This window comes from Atractosteus spatula, chromosome 6, assembly GCF_055471065.1.
Source record: "Atractosteus spatula isolate fAtrSpa1 chromosome 6, fAtrSpa1.hap1, whole genome shotgun sequence".
Classification (NCBI taxonomy): domain Eukaryota; kingdom Metazoa; phylum Chordata; class Actinopteri; order Semionotiformes; family Lepisosteidae; genus Atractosteus; species Atractosteus spatula.
The window spans coordinates 52,050,457-52,068,593 of NC_142711.1; the positions used below are offsets into that span (position 1 = coordinate 52,050,457).

At 36.2% G+C, this 18,137-nt stretch overlaps 1 protein-coding gene across 1 annotated transcript in view; it reads left to right on the forward strand.

Annotated features, from left to right (window-relative positions):
- vipr2 (vasoactive intestinal peptide receptor 2) overlaps positions 1–18,137 on the forward strand; it is a 63,487-nt gene that overhangs the window by 14,942 nt on the left and 30,408 nt on the right. The window contains exons 3-4 of the mRNA XM_088918535.1: positions 7,311–7,418; positions 12,623–12,726. Coding sequence (XP_088774661.1) covers positions 7,311–7,418; positions 12,623–12,726 — 212 coding nt within the window. The remainder of the gene's footprint in view (positions 1–7,310; positions 7,419–12,622; positions 12,727–18,137) is intronic.

An 18,137-nucleotide genomic window follows, 5' to 3' on the forward strand; every position in this document is an offset into this window, starting at 1 on the left:
TAATCCAAGAATGGTAATTACACTTATGTTTTACTCAGATAAACAAAACCCAAAAACCAATTAAACTAGAATCAACTCCCAATAACAAATGGAATGTACAGGATGTTTGAAAATGTCATGGCAGTTTGTATCAGAAGAATCCAGGTGCAATAACATAGCAAGTTAATTTTTAAAAATGAGTTTTAGTAAAACCTTATTTGCAGGGTTGTACAGGGTTCTGTTTTTAAGAACACAATGAACAGAACTGACCCTTAACATTAGTTGAAATAAATATTTGTATTGCCATATTTTTACAGTTTCAGATCAAGACATTTATAAAAAAAACTTTCCTCGCTTCTTCAACAATAATATATTCTGTGTTCTAGCAGACCATAAATGTTGTGATAATCTGTAAACAAAATATATTTGTCTTTTGTAACATTAAGCCAATACATTTTAGTTCATGTAATTATATATATGCAAATATATACCCAGTTGTCACTATAAAATCTGTCAACTGACATTTAGTGAGAGCTTGACATTTTCTGAAAACAGTTCCCCTCTCTTACTCTCATTCTAAACATTTGCAAAATAGGTCAATTATAATGCGGTTAATTCATTGATTTTGCTTTACTGAATTGAATGGAGTTCTGGAACATCAAAGTGATTAAGTAAGTTAATGGATGAAAGAATGACCAGTCATTAAGTGAAACATGTCGACCAGTTAAAGTCAATATATTTAAACATATACAGTACATATTCATTTTTAAGCAAGACTTAGAAAGGAAATGGCTAAAAACTTTGGATCTCATTCCTTCTCCCCTGCTCTCAAAAGATACATAAAATAACTCATACACAAAATATATTTTGTCTGGCAATTATGTTATTTTAAAACACCTCAAGATAGAACTTTGATTTTGCCTCCTTCTTCTCAGCCTCTACTTACTTTTTAAGCTTTGTCTGTCAAGGAGAGTAGCAAAATACTGACTCTCTGCTGAGGGTTTGCTACTGGTCAGACAAGTGAATCCTCAGTGATTATCTAAAGGACTGGGAATACCTTTAAAGGTGAAACCAAAGTCAATAATCCAATTTGGGCTTCTTTTCTAGAAATAACATATCATATGAGTTCTTGTCTGATTTATAACTATGAGTTTTTGGGCAAACTACTGTAGTAACAAATGTAATATCCATCCATGTTTTGTTTTTTTAAACTTTAAACAATTCAGGGTCACAGGGGAGCAGGAGCCTATCCTGGCAAGCAGTGGGCACAGGGCAGGATACACACTGGATGGAATGCCACTCCATTACAGGGCAGACAAATACATACACTCACACAAATGCCAGTTTTCCCAGAAGCCAATTAACCTGCCAAAATGTCTTTGGACTTTGGGAGGAAACTGGAGCACCTGGAGGAAACCCACACAAACATAGTGGAAAGCATACTCACCTCATTCAGATAGCACCCCAGAAACCAGGCAGATAGCACCCCAGAAACAAGGAAACAAAAACAATTGTCCAATTGCATCAGAATTATTTTTCAAGAGATCCGTAAATCCACAGGCAACCACAACAGTTATGGCTTCAGCATTAATAAAGTACCAATGAAGGCAAATTTTTCATTTTTTCCCCAAAACCGTGTGACTGATTTCAGAAGAAATGCCAGTCATATATGGCTGACAAAAACAACAAGATCAAAACAACAACTTACATGCAATAGTATAATTTCAGAAACGTAGAATGCTGAAAAAGTGAAATGTTCACTAGGTCATGCATATCTTACATACCTTGTAGCAAATTACTGTTTCCTGTACATAACCCCGGTCTTTTCGGAGCTGCTGCAAGATACAGAGAACTGAAAACAGTAGTCAGTGATATAATCTGGATAATGCTGAAAGCAGAAACACCCCCAGAAGATGATCATATTCATATTTTTAATTCACCTGAATCTGATGTTGTGAGAAATTATACAAGAATATAAGATGTAATTCTTATCAATGGAAGTAGCAGGTATTTGTAATGATATTCAGTCCCTTGCAAGGTCTTTGCAAGACCATTAGCATTATATCTCAAGCATATATCTGATGAAGGACGTTCATGTAAGCCGTGAGACTTTTAATATTCAGTGGGGTGAAAATGACAGATCAGTACTTCTGTAGTCATGCACCCTCCGGCTTATATTGTAGATGTAGAAGAAGTTTAATTTACATCACTATAAAATCATAGAAAATTGAGGAGGATCAATAATGGGGTGTGCTTATGTAAAAATAATAAAAAACTACATATTTGCATTTATATGTAGAAACAGGCATTTCAGATCTGAGCTGCTATTTAAACCAATTTTCAGACCAAATGTGTTCTTTAACTATGGTTTACATTGTTTACCTTTATTTCTTTAGATATGTGTGTTATATACGGTATCTATATCTTATTTGTCCTTTTGTTCAAGATAAAATCCATTTTACAAGAAGTCATGGACAGCATTGAAAGCATAAAGAAAGTTGAAGGACAAAAGTAACTGATGAAATTGTTGCTTTTTATGATTGCATTATAATAATCCACTGCAACTAGGTCACCCACAAAGGAGAAAAGTCATAATTTATAGCAAAAAAATAAAGGCAGGGGGATTTGCTGGTATATGATAATGGATCTGGATGTGAGGTTTTGTGTGGTACTGTACATCGATGGAGTCCTAGTAATGTGCCTGATTCATATAATCTGCATGATATAAAAACCAGCCTTTAACTTGTGTAAAAAGAAAATCCCTTTGTACTGCAATACTCATCACTACTCACCATATTTAGTAAAGAATGACTTACAAAATGCGAGTAATGTACCATAATGAATTTAGTATTCTCAGTATTTTTGTTACAAATAATGCTAGGGATAAGTATCTTAAATACCTCTAGACATTAAGTAATTGTTAATTGTTGCTTGAAGCAAAACTGGCTTTCATTATTCTGGCTTTGAGAATCTTAAAAAAAAATTAAAAACATTTTTGCACCACTAATAAGTCCATCAATAGAAAAGGTCAAGAATGATGTGTCCCCGATATTAAATTTGCTCCCTATCTAATGTGGAACTGGCCTTTTTATGTTTCAAATAACTTGTTAGTCTATTTAATTCACTGCAGCATCTTCTGAACAGTGAAGATGGACACACACACACATACAGCTCCTCTAAAATGTGGGACTGACACTTTCAATAAGGTTGTGTTTTTGTTTTTCCATTCCAAATGCCTGTGACAAACAATAGCAAAGCTAAGATATCAGACAAAGACACAACCCTTGCTGTTAACATTATATACTCATGGATGCTCACACAGATAGCGAATGCACGGCGAACTGAGGAAACCAAAAAAACTTCATACCCGTCAATAGTACTCATCTAGTTGCGAACTGTGAGAGTTCTATGCACAGCTGGCTAATGGCCCACCTTAAAATCAAACACCAAATCCCTAATCTACAGTCCTATCGTGTACTAAGCCTTTATCAGCTGAGATATGTATGAGATCTGACTAAATCTTTCCTATTACATATCAGAAATGAACTGCAACTCCCCAATACGATTTTTGAATGGATAATTACATTACATACTTAAGTATACAGTATGTATGGCTACGGTACTGTACTGTATGTCTTTATTTTTTTTCTTCAATCCAGTTCACTTCCAAGTCACTTCATAGTGATTGCATAAAACATCCCCTGAGCAAACAATATGAATAATTTCAGTTCTGATATTTAATTATTATTTAAATATATATTTTAAACAATTTGAGTAGTGTATCTAGTGTAGCAAAGAGCTTGATTCTTTAGAGAATCTCTCTTTCGTCTACTCAAGCATAATTAGTTTAAATGCAGGTCTTGCACAAGCTTCAGAATTATATAAAAACTGGCATATTCAGGCTGACTATGTGCATATTTGACTCATATTTGACCTCTCTTATATATTAATGTAGGATACAAATTCACCCTGACATTTAAGGAGACAAATTTTTGCTTTCTAGTTTTTAATGGCATTTCGCTCCATTCTCAGGATTTGTGTTTTTGAGAATGCAAAGGTTTTTTTGTTTTCTGTTAATAAGGTTGGCCTGATTGATTGGAAGGATTCAACTGCTAACATATTTAACTGTAGCAGTTTTACCATATGATTTTCACACTTTTCCTAGTGGGTAGGACATCCATGGCATATCTGTCGTGTTCTCATTTCACCATGAAGCAATTAATACACAAGCAGCATGAGGATAGCATCATTCTGTCGTTGGTGTCACGAATGTCCGAAAGGACGAACCGTGGAATGGCAGGAGAGCGATAAAGACCCTATGAGTAGCGGCGAGACGGGGGTTAGCCCTGGCTCAGCTGTTCAGGAAAAGCTGTATAGAAACCTATGCCCTCAGGCCAAGAACAGGAGTGACCTGGTGCTAGGCGGGTCTCAGGGCAACTGAACAACAATGCTGAGCGAGTGGCAGAGCAGAAGCAGGAAATAAATAGGCTATACAACAAGACACACCAGAAAGACATGAATAATCACAGGGAACTAGGAACTGAAGGAAAGTAGAGCACCCTCTAGGTGTAATGAGCATGACAGTACCCCCCCCCCCCCCCTTCAAGGGCGGCTCCTGACGCCCAAAAAAGAGCTGGACAGCACTGGGGGGAGGAAAAACCTCATTTAACTGAAAGGAAACCTCCGGGAGTCCACGGCTGAGAGCTACCCCCTCCTCCGGGGTAAAAACCTTTATTGAGTAGAGGAAGAGGGGGTCGAACTGGGCTCCAGAGGAGCAAAACAAAAAAAACCAGACCGAACAAACAAACAAAAATCACGAACAACAAAAATAAACCCTGACGGAACAGGGGAACAATAAACACATAAGGGCATGGAAGCCCAGACCAGAGGGCATGGGAGCCCAGAGCCAGGGAGACCAGAAGGCATGGGAGCCCGGAGCCAGGGAGACCAGAAGGCATGGGAGCCTGGAGCCAAGGAGACCAGAGGGCATGGGAGCCTGGAACACGGAAGCAGCAGGGGGCGTGGGAGCCCGGGACAGTGACAGTAGGAGAGGGTGTGGGAGCCCGGGACAAAGGCAAAATACGCAACGAGTATAAACCCTGATGGAACAGGGAAACAAACAACACGTAAAAGAAATAACCCACAACAGATAGAGAAGAGCAGGGAGCATGGAAGCCTAGAACCAGGTGTAAAGAAAAAAAATATTCCAAAAGCCAGGAAACAAAAAGAAAAAAAAAAACGCTCACGGGGTCTAAAGTAGGCTCAGCATTCTGTCACGAATGTCCGAAAGGACGAACCGTGGAATGGCAGGAGAGCGATAAAGACCCTATGTGTAGCGACGAGACGGGGGATTAGCCCGGGCTCAGCTGTTCAGGAAAAGCCGTATAGAAACCTATGCCCTCAGGCCAAGGACAGGAGTGACCTGGTGCTAGGGGGGGTCTCAGGGCAACTGAACAACAATGCTGAGCGAGTGGCAGAGCAGAAGCAGGAAATAAATAGGCTACACAACAAGACACACCAGAAAGACATGAATAATCACAGGGAACTAGGAACAGAAGGAACATAGAGCGCCCTCTAGGTGTAATGAGCGTGACAGTTGGGATATGCTTGCAGGAAGTAAGGACTTCATCAGCTTTGTACTGTGTAATCAGGTTGCCATCAAACACTACAAGTTCTGTAGTACAAAGTCACACCTGGCCAGGCCATAACACTTAGAAGAGGACATGTTGATTGTGGAGAAGTGTTCTGACTCAGGATCTCCCAGATTGTGGTTTATCCTTGACAGACTATTCGGTTATAAATTCTTATGGCGTTAGGGATTGCTGGCGAGTGACAGTGCACTGAATTAATCCAGCCTCCAACATACCGATGACATACAGGCATTGATCTCTTGACAAGCAGGGAATGTTGGTTTTGAATTGCCACAACCATAACCAGAACAAGTGACTTATAGCTAACAGGATGCACCAGCAACAGCTGGATAAAGTGGACCTGAACTTGCAGTAAAACAAATCGTTTAGTATTAAGTTAGAGGATGCAAATAATACTTTACAAATGCTTAACAATCTATTAACATTTAACTAAACATCAATGGAGTTTTACAGTATATGTAAGAAGAATCTGATATTTGTTAGCAAAAACAACAAGATACCATTATTCACTGACACAACTGATGTTTTTATATTTTTACAGATCACAAATAATTTTGAAATAGAATTTGCAGACCACAATATAAAGTATTACAGAACATTTGGAGGGGCTCATAATTAAAGTAAATGTGTTTTTAGCATTGTTGTTAATATACTATGCATGTCTACTTTAATAAAAACAGATAGTTGTATTTATTCTTTTCCTGAGATACAACCAGCTTCTCAGATATCCTTACATTAAAGCTACAGTACTATACAGTATATGCAAAAAAGACTGTACATCAATAGCAGCATCAGAATAGTTTTAAATGCCCAGTAATATTTTTTTAAATTGGATTTCCATGACTACAATGCATTCATAAAGTAAGCAGATTTAAATGTTCTCTAGCTCGATCTTTGTAATCAGGATGTCAATCTTTGAACATACTGTATAAATACCAAATTAAAAATGTTTGTCTTTCATTCATTCCAACCAATAATATTGGTGACAGAAAACACCTGAAATCTCATTTGTTTAACAACGCTAACACATGTAAAAGAAACAAAGCACCCTCTATTATTCATGGTAATAGAATGAGTTACTTGGTTAATGTTCACCAGTTTGTTTTTTTTATTGTCCTGTTTTTGTTATGGATGGATGATCAATTAGAATTCATTTTGGAAATAGACTATTAACTATTACCGAAACAGTGAATTGAAGTGTGCATTTATTCATATTTTCTATATTTTAAACATGTACTTTATTCAGCCTAGCTTACTTCAATATTCTGTTTTTTTAAATGATTAGCATTGGTAATACGTGTTTGAGCAAATGTCCAAAATCTCTGTAAAAACACTGCACTTATTAATTTTTTTTTTCTGGTAGTGAGAAATGTTGTAGAAGGGAAAAGTGAAAAATGTTGTTTTTTTACTCTACTGTTTTTTTTTTCCATTTGTATATTGGTTGGTGTATTATGTGTTGTTAGGAAAGTGCATTATGCCAACAATATTTGTTTTCAACTGTTTCCTGTGAGTGATGAGAGATAATCCATGACAACTGAGTGGGACGGCAGGATATTTGAAAAAAGTCTTGGCACACACTTTCCTCAGCAAGACATTATATGGAGAACTTTGGTTAAACAAACACAAACATTCTAGGTTTGATTGAATATGTTTCTTATTGTGTTATTATTATGTTGACAGGATGCAGGGGAATGTGGGATAACATCACCTGCTGGAATCCTGCTGACATTGGGGAGACAGTCACTGTTCCTTGTCCAAAATCGATCAGCTCCTTATACAATACAAACGGTATTTCTGTTTTTATTATTTCTTTTTTCTTGTGGTCAGATGTGCAGTGGTTTACAAGCAGCACTACAAACATGAAATGTGGTTTGAACTTGTAATGCTTCGGCTTTGTTACTACAGTATATTTATTTAAATGTTTATTTCAAGTACCAAATAATGGAAGGTTTACACATTCTTCTCGACACAATTTTGAAGTCACTTCACTTAGTCCTGGATTATATTTTAAAAGGGGAATCACAACAGTATTTAATTCACAATAAACAGCAATACAGTATATGTACTCGTGAAATGGGATATATTTTGCTGGCAGACTTCAAGATCCCTTCCCTTATTTGCTAATAAGTATATCTGTTCACCTCAGACTTGTAATTTTCAAAAGTATCACTGTCTATTCCTTCTTATTTAGTCCTAATTACCTCACAGAACATTTTTAGTTTTCTTTTCTTAATAGGACTCCACAATTATTTACAGGTAACTTTCACAGAAATGTTATTATCATAGATGTTAAACTGTATTTAATCACATTAATGTGATCATTTATGCTCTGTTGGTTACACTGCTTCATTTAGTTTTTATCCTGTAGTGCAATGCAATGTCATCCCAGGATGTTTAACAACCTGAAACATCGGATATGCCCAGATATTAAAATCATTTTGTGTTCAGTGTTGTCATATCTATAATATCTGTGTACCAAAACTGCTTATTAGGATGTGACGTGGACTTGCTCTTGGCTGGTTTTTGCCTTTGATTGTGTGTCTCTTTTAACTATCCTACAATCTTTGTTTTGATGGGTTTTTTTTTAATCCAAGGTTTAAGTGCTAAAATCCAGAAAGAATTTTATTTGAAAAAAAAGTGTTCACATTAAAAATTTCAATAATGCGACATTATTTTTTTTTTCAAAAATCGAAGTATTTTATTGGACATTAAGGCTATAAGGAGCTACAGTGAATATGCAGTCTAACACTATTACCAAGGTATAACTTTTACTAGTCTTTGGCATACTGTACATGTTGAATAGTTGATAGGGCTCTGTTGTTGTATCCTCAAGAACGCTCCTTCACTTAGATTGCTTTAGTAAAATGCCCAGCTGTATAGATGGGTGAAAATGTAAGTAACTTTGAATAAAAGTGTCAGCCAAATACATTAATGGCAAAGACTTCAACAATAATGATGTGTCTGACTTTGAGAAATTTATTTTTTTAAATTTGTCATTTTCAATACTGCCTCAGAGGACTCTGTGTGAAAAATGATAGTGTCCATAGTTTAATTGTCCATTTACACAGTTCACAGGAATCCATGTAATGTTCCTCTAAAAAGGCATTAATTATTGTTAGACAGTAAATAATGGTGAATTTTCACATACATTAAATAAAGCTATTTAATGACACACTGTGATGCACCTTTGTTTAGATTTGTCTATGGAATATCTTTGGTTTATGACAGGTTAGATGCGTGTGTAAGTACCATACAAATAGGAGGCATATTTACTTTTATTTTCACAAATTATCACTGTCAGCATTTCTTCAGAAGATGCCAAGAAATCAGAGGACCAGGTGAAGTCCCACATGAACTTTGCGAAAAGGTGCAAAAAACGTGACGTGAAATGCCAGTCACCTTATAAAATCAAAAGCTTTTTCATAAATTGCTAAATAAATATCACATCTCATGAGTTACTAAATTGTTATATCTCTGAGTGAAATAAAAATGCCAAGCAGGTTTCTCCATACATTAGATTTCTATGTTTTATGTTTCCTATTGTTTTCCTAATTTTTAGATTCCAAGAAAATGTTTTCTCTTTCTTTCTTACCTGGAGTTGACAAAACAGCAAATATGTAATATACACAGCCTCTCAGCCTTGAAATATGGATGGTATTTTACTTTCCTGCTGTGCAGATGGTATATTAAAATATTGCTGCTTTGCTCTGAGAAGGATTTCTTTTTTAACATAAAGTTAAGTCTTGTAGTATCTTGCAGAGACAAAAAGCTATTTTTAAGTTGCTGCTACAGTATGTAAAATCTGTACTTTTTTTAATTCCACAGACAGTTGACTACTAAGCTTATTAATATGTATTTTGAAATAAGCCGGATTTAAAAACAGCCCACATGGCAATAGAATCTGCATCATAGTATTGCAGTAATGTCTGTATAATGCTCAATATTGTGTCTTTGTACTTGGTTTTCCTACTCAGCTATACAGTTGCTGTAGGCATATTGAATGACAAAATAATTCCAGGTTGGTCTCATTCGTCAAAGTATTATATTTTCTTAATATTATATTTCTTAATCCTGTTTAACACCATTTGAAAGGAGTTTGGTTTAGATTTTGAAGGCTCTGCTAGTACTCGTTTCCTAAAAAAATCCTGTATTTTCTACAGGTTTTTCTTGTTTTAAGTTAAAAATGCTTTTGTATCTGACAGTATCATGGTGCAATGAACACATGGGTGTAGCAACCCAGCAAAACAAGTTTTTTTTTCCCCCCAGTTTTGTCTTTAAACACCTTAAATGAAGGATCGGTCTCCATATGAATAAATGGGTATTAAATTATGTGTGTTAAGAAATTGAAATAATTAAGGAAGAAATTGCAGTCATTTTACGAAACCTTACAAAAAAAGACAAAAATATCTATTGAGACATTGTTACGAGGGCAGAGAAATGGGGGGTGGACTGTTGTGTCAGCTGTAGGGTAATTGCTGCAGAAAGGGCCGTAGTATGATGAGATGTGGAAAGACATTAAGAGAGTATTGACCAATTTCAGTGGAAAGAATCATTTCTTTCACGTTTTGGTTTTAAAAAGCATATTTAATACCCTTCTTTTATGTTTGGTTGTCAATTGTATTAATGACAAACAACTGCTACAGAATTAAACATTAATCTACACTACATACTGTATGAGTTTTAAATCGTATTTTAACTAAAGATACTACTACTGTATGCGTATTTCATTGTCTAACCTCAGCTGGTTACCTCATTACAACATAATGCCAGGAGAGCTAATGAAGCAATGATTATGAAGAACCAATGATCCGGTTGACATACGGACCTTCAGTGACCTCTTCGATATACATTGCTGTGTATGCTACTGTATGATCTTACTTAAATTAGTTAAGGTAGCAAACAGGTTTCAGTATGTCCAGAATCCTGCAGTTTTCGTGCTGTCTAAGACCACTGTACATCAGAATGTAGCATGCAGTGCATTCTCAGTAAATTATGTTGGCTTCCAGTGAGATTTAGGTTCTCCCATTCACCTACAGTATAAAGTATTGGACGGCCCAGCTCCAGGTTATTTTAAGGGTTTACTGCATGAGTATAGACTAACTGATTCAGCTTTTATTATTCTATTGAAGACCAGAGTTCATAAAATGGAGCTTTTCATTTGCAGCATCAACTGGAACTGTGGAACTGTATTGCTGACTTATTTTTTCTTTAATCCTTAAACTGTCCAAATCCAGAACTAGTTCACGTAGGTACTGTAGCTGTGTCAGCGTGCATAGGCTGCAAAAAAAACAAGTAATCCCGGGGCTGGCAGAGGAATCCTACTCTGTTGGGCCCCTGAGCAAGGCCCCTAACTCCAACTGCTCCAGGGGTGCTGTATAAATGGCTGACCCTGCGCTCTGACCCCAAGCTTCTCTCTCCCCGTCTGTGTGCCTGTGTGTCTCATGGAGAGCAAGCTGAGTTATGCAAAAAGACAAATTCCTAATGCAAGAAATTGTATATGGCCAATAAAGTAATCTTCTGTTCTCTAATAGGTTTATTCCATGCTAAAAAGAGAAGAAAAGGAAACTCCACATTTCTGCTGTGGAGCCTTCTTCGGGTGTGAGAAAGATAGAGAAGTCAGCAGCTGATATACAGTAGCATAGGAGAACAAAAGCCAGGAGTGTAGAGGAGGCGGGAGCAGGGGGGGAGGCAGAGTGGGCGCTCAGGTGGTGCGAAGTCAAGAGTGGTGAAGAGAGGTGTGAAGTCGAAACCTGCAAATGAATAGTGAGGATTAGAAGGAAATTCCTTTGCAGGTTTCCACTTCACACCTCTTTCCCGGCTTTTGTTCTCCTATGCTATATCATTTCTGCTGACTTCCCTGTCCTTCTCACACCCGAAGAAGGCTCCACAGCCGAAACGTTGCTTTTCCTTTCTTCTCTTTTCAGCATGGAATGAACCTTTACTTGTTCTTCAAATACAAAATTGTTGATTTTAGAATGTGACAATTGCCTAAAGATCTTTTTACAATAAGGGAGGTTTTAATGTAAATGTAAAGTAATTAAGCTTAACTCTTGTTTTTACTGGATCAGTGTACAGTACTGTGTTTGTTTCCCCTCTCTTTTAATTCTTTTATTTGTATTATTCATAAGCTATTGTACAGCATGTGTACATTTTTTTCAAAAAGCACTTTGAAACAAATTATTATTATAACATCCAGAATTGTACCTTTCCTTGTGCTACCTGTTTTCTTAGTGTGCCGGAGTGAGAGAAATATGGGTATTTAAAAAAATGTTTTTTTTCTTTCTCGTGTGAGCTGAACCAGATCATATTGATCCCAGTTTTTTTTCTTTAATCCTTAAACTATGTAAATCAAATTGAGATCAAATTATCATTTGCAAAGATGACCTGCAAAGCACGGAAGGCATGGTGGTGCAGTGGTTAGCATTGCTGTCTCACAACACTGGGGCCCTGGGTTCAATTCCTTGGGTGCTATCTGCATGGAGTTTATATCTTCTCCTTGTGCTTGTGTGGGTTTTTTCTGGGTGTTTCAGTTTCCTCCCACGGTCCAAAGACATACCAGTACAGTAGGTTAATGAGTTTCTGGGAAAATTGGTCCTAGATGGTGAGTGTGTGAGTGTGTGTTTTTGTATCTGTGTCCCTTGGGATGCCCTGGTGTCCCATCCAGGGTGTACCCTGCCTTGTGTCTGTTGCTTGCTGGGATAGGCTCTGACTTCCTGTGACCCTTAATTGACAAAAGTGGTTAGAAAATGGATGGATGGATCTGTGGAGTACTACTTTATTCATCAGGGTGTTTATTTGAGTAATATGAGTGAACAAGGGTACAACAACAGTGCCTTATTTAGGATTTGAACTCATGACTTTCCTCAGCACTTCCACATAGTCCAGAACTCTAACTTTAATGCTCACTGCCCGATATTAAAATGGTTCTAATGGAGGAAAAAAGCTGCTGAGTTGAATTATATGGTAAATATATATTTGTTTCTGTTTTCCAGGGTATATAAGTAAAAACTGTACAGCTAATGGATGGTCAGGTATCTTCCCAAACATAACCATTGCGTGTGGACTCCACACCCTTGCAGGGTCTGAACAAAAACAGGTAGGCAAGTTCAAAAACATATTTAGCTGTAACATAGCTAGAAGATAGACTGTTACATGTGCACCTAAATATCATGTAATACTACCGGGACTACCCAAAAACTGCTAGCTCATCAGGTACAAGCACTCATTCAGAATGGACGATTAGCTTTATTCACTGGTAAAAAATAAGAGGGGGATGCTCTTTATTGTGCCCAGTTGGCCTTGATTATGTTTTGGGTGACCAGAAAAACACACTACAATTATAGTTCTGATATAAAAATCCCACTATCTAGTATATTACTGTAGTCTAAATGCACTCTTGCATATATAGTAAGGCCATTTTAGTAATACCATTGTAGTTTAGTCCAAAATGAGGGGGTCATCAGTTCCCAGAATTCAGTCAAGAAGAGAGTCTGACTTAGATGTCTGAATCAAATACACAAAGAATAATATTATGAGAAATTAAACTAATGCCATTTTTTGATTACCTTACCTAAGAAATTCTTCTAAATACATAGAGTAAGTAATTCAGCAGGATGCAAAATAGAAGATACAATTTCCTACAAGCTACAAAGTTTGATTTCCACTTTTATTATTTTAAATGTATTTTTATTATTCTTTTTAAAAGCAATGCCTCTTTGGGGAAATATGCCTTAATTTGGTTATGATCCTTTTAGAAATCTTAAATAAACAAGCAATCTCTCCTTACTATAAAGGCTGAGTCAGTTTGATGATGTTTCATCAGCCAAAAATGGCAGACAAAGTCAGTATCTGTGCTTAAAAATTAGACCTGTTTACTATCAGAAACATCTATCCAAGTTAGGTTTATTTTGCAACTTTATGTTTTAGCTTCAACTTAATGTTCTGTGAGGCAATACTTAGATATCTGCGTATCTACAATTAAATCATTCCCATAAGAGATTTAAATAGAAACCTTTTTAAATAAGCACAAATGTCTACTGGTTCTCCATTTTGGGATGAAGTATACTTTTACTGTTTCATCCAATATTTTAGTTTAGAAAGGAAAGTGAAAAAACATAATGTCTCAGCCTAGTTTTATTGCGGCTGCCAATGTGGGCACTTCATACAAAAAGCCATACTGTACATGTATGCCTCATCAGATTAATTATCAGCCTTCCATTGCTTTTTTTTATAGAACTTGGGTTTATTTTCTTAATTTCCTGTAATGCAAGGTTTCTGTTCTGAATTCTCATAAACCAAATATGAGGTATTTGCGTGGACTTTCAATATCTGCTGTTTTTTGTATTCTGCTTAGCTTTAGAAGCTGTCTGGCTTGATGGTGCAACGCATAGATATTTGAATTAATTTCAAGCCCTTTGAAGGGGATTTTCTTTGGGTGCTTGAAGTCTATCACACATTTGGACAACATGGCCAACCCAACAGAGTTAATAGCATCTTATCACAGCATCAGTGCTTGTAGTGCTAGCTTTGGAGCGAACACAGATGTTGGTGCATCTGTCCTTTGTAAAAAAACATATTATCAAAAACATATTGCTGAAGCTGACAACAGGAGAGTGTTGATATTTTCTGTTTGTGGTTTTAGTTTTGCATGGCAGGAAGGAAACTGAGGAATATTTCTGATCAGGAAATCACATTCATACTTTATTTATAGTTTAGTTTTTCACTATCATCTCTGACTTTCATCCACCCATGCCCCAGTTATTTGAAGACCCTGTGAAGACTGCCTTTAGATGACATTTTGATGGAAAGACTTGAGAAAGCCCTTTTAAAATACTTTTTATTACATTCACGATATTGCCGAGCGTGGACTTTGTACTCCCTCATGACTGAGGCAATTTCAATGGGACCAAGTGAACTGTAGCTATAATGTGCTTTAAAGGGAGGCCAAATGGACTTTGACAATGAAGGCTTTTTGTTCAAAAAGTGCTTTCAATCAAGCTGTGAAGATCCCTTGTGTAGATGCAGGGCTTTAAAATAGAGATTTACAAAATAGAAGAAGACTGGGCTTTTTCTTCACACAAACATGTCTAATGTGAAATAAATATTAGCCATATTATGTATTGCTACTGTATAAACGTCATAGAAAATGTTATTTCAGAGTCTTTGGAGGATCAGGTTCTTTCCAACCATCTCTTCCCTGGTATCCTTTTAAAACGCCTCTTTCCATTAGTTTGTATTTGCATCCCTTAAGACATCAAACATCTGAGAAACAGATCTCTGTTGTGTTGGCTTCTTGTTTTCTCCCTTCAGCCAATCTCCAAATAGCAGAATGAAATTTTGCCACATAAAAATAGCACATTCAGCTGGTTCCCTTCAGCTGCATGATACATAAATAGTCAAGGAGTTCCTTCCCACTCCTTAAATCAGCTTTCAGAGACTGTTAGTGTGTCATGCAATTACCACTTTCACTCCACAGACTGGTATCCAGAACCACTCTATTATGAATCATTCATAGAACCTGATGCAGAAGCAACTTTAGTGGCAACTTTGGGGTTTAAACTTAACCTCCTGGGTGCTAGTCAGTTTATTGAGGTCAAGATCACTGTAAAGCTCTATGGAACCATTTGTGTTGAGTTAATAAAACACCAGTAGACCGGCCTTCTCAATTTAGATGGTTAATTTGAGGTCAAATGTGTTGTAAACTGGGCATCAGATTTCTACTGATTACAACTTCCTATTCTTTTAAAATTAATCTGAAGTTTTGTCTTAAAGAATTTGCTTTGTGGTTTACTTTTGTATCAGTTATTCTGGTATCAGTTATTCTCTGTAAAATGTCTTAGTGGTGTTGGTAGATGTCTGCTGCAATTCTAAATGTTTTAAGAGATTGTGTAACTCTTATCCTCTCAGGCTTTCCATATTTGAAGACTAGGGCTTTATGTTACACATACATTTTCATAATTATTGATTTTATCAGTTTTCGGGTTTTATTACCTTTTGTTTTGTGTTGTTTAAATGGTTATTTATTTACTATTTTACATTGTCAACATGTAATCATCTCAGAATTAGGATTCTCACAAAATGTCCGAAAGCTCTAAGAAAAGTAGTTTAAATGGAACGTGTTGTGTGACTAACTGTTAGAGCATAGACTTTGTAAATTACAGGATTACAAGTCACTCTGTGCCATTGCATTGTTACTCTACATTGTATTTAGCCATTTGAGTTGACCCAAATTTCAAAATAATTCATTAATGTTTAGTATGCTTGACCAACTTCAAGCTCTGGATAGGGAGAATAGTGCTGTAGTGTGCATTTCCCCTATTTGGCAATGAGGCCAAAATGCATGTGGAGGTTGGGGAGTTCATTTTAAGTACTTAACAAGATAGTTTAAGGGAGCTTTAGAAATATATTGTTTGCCATTCCCTGGATATTAAGTACTAAATGGACTGCTAGATGCCAAAATTAATTACTTATGCTGTAGAAATCGGAACGTAAATGTCTAATGTGCTTTGGATTAATTCTAAATTTTATTTAATGGTTTTCAAGTTTTTTTCTTATTTGAACAATTGCTTTTTTCACGTGCTGTATGTAGTTTGAAAGCATGCGCATGGGTCTCTCCCTTAACAGTGTGATGTTCTGCTGCTGGGTTTTGCATGTGTGTGCAAATTTAATTCTTGTGCATTTCTTCTCAATAATCTTTGCAGAGCCATTTCAAAAGCCATTTACTCTGGAAAATCAGTTGCCATGCCACAAATCATGCCACAATAATTTTTAAGGGTGAAAACAATAGAAACTCTTACTGAATACACATAAAATTCAGAAGCATAAGAAGCATAAATTAAGAAATCAATTATACAAACTACTTCTTTAATTTACAATACTCATACAAACACAAAGAAAAACACAACACTATGGTGATAACTGACCACTTAGCCAATCAGTGCATCTTCACAATCTCTGAGTGATTATATGGAGCATGGCTTTGCGAAATCCCCCAATCTCAGTCTCATCAATGTGAAGCAGATATTTCACAAGTACTGTATTAAGTTCTATCCTTCTACTCTCTTATTGAATCTGAAATAATAACTAGCTTCAGTCTTTATTTATCCCTTATTGTTTTGACTTTTTAACAGCCTCATTCAAATCAACTCTCTGACTTTTACTGAAACTGGAAATATTATGTTCTTTCATTCTAGCTCCAGAACATACAAAATTAAGGTGTAAAATTAGTCTCCTTTGAGCCTCCTCTAATATTTCCTTTGTCATGTAGAGACTTAACTGGAGGGTACTATTTCATATATGGTTTGATGAAGGATGTGTGCAGTTTCTGTTTCTCCATATCCTCAGCTAATTTACAGTATTCTATTCTATGTACAGTATCCAAGCACTGCATTTACCTTTCCTGTTGCTCGTCATGTTGTTTAGGTAGAGGGAATATGAATTTTGTGTACTACCTAGCTTTTCTCCAGCACATGCTTCATAACCTTTTACAATCTACGATACATGCAGATGCTTACGTTTTAAAATTTGTATCTACTATGTTTCCATTTCCAAAAGGTTTCTAGAAATTCTTGTGTTGCCACCATCTGAATCCCTAATTTTGTCTAACTTCATATTATCAGCAGATTTGACTAATTTGCCATTCTGTAGTTCAGTCAAACCCTAATTAAAACACAGTATAGACTAATTTGAATTAGATTAATATAACTTCCCCAAATGAGAGAGTGAAAACCTGAGTGCAAGATGAGGCTGTCAGAGCAACCCACTCCCTCTTTTTATAAAGGGTGTGTCAGCAGACATTGTAAGTGCAATATTGTGGGTGTGCTACAATCTTGATATACAAAAGTGTGCAAAACGGACAAGGATACATTTTGACCTCCTCCTGAAGTTCAAAACTCTGTTGGTTACATTACCTAAGCCAGTTGCTGCTTCTTGCTGTTCTGCTTTGTGTCCTGTGCTGACTCTAGCTTTGACACCTTTGCTTATAAGAACCTTTAAGTTTAACGTTTAGTTAAACATTTTCCAAAATTTGAATTATTCAACATCGTTAGTTCCAGATGTATCAAAAATCTAGGGTACAAATGCACTCATACCCTGGTACCCGAACCTAATTCATTGCTGAAAATGTGTTCGGATTTGAAAATAAAAATTCCATTATTTCTTACGGGGGAAATTCCACCCTGTTCCAAACTGAAGACAAGTTCACTCAAAAACCACCCAAAACAGATAATACCATACAGACCATTATAGCAACCTTAGTGAATGATGCAGTTCTGCTCAAATAAGGGAACTATAGCTGTAAAATAATTAATTATATCATATTTAAGTTTTTAATTCTTTTGTAATAGATCACTATCCAAGCGATTGGCTAGAACAATGTGCATACTGTACTGTTGTTGACTATTATGCTAAAGAATCCTTTTCTCTTCCTTAAGAACCCATAATAAACAGCAACTACAAAAAAACACAAAAAAACACTTTGAAAACGAGAGCACATGCTTTCGCTGTAAT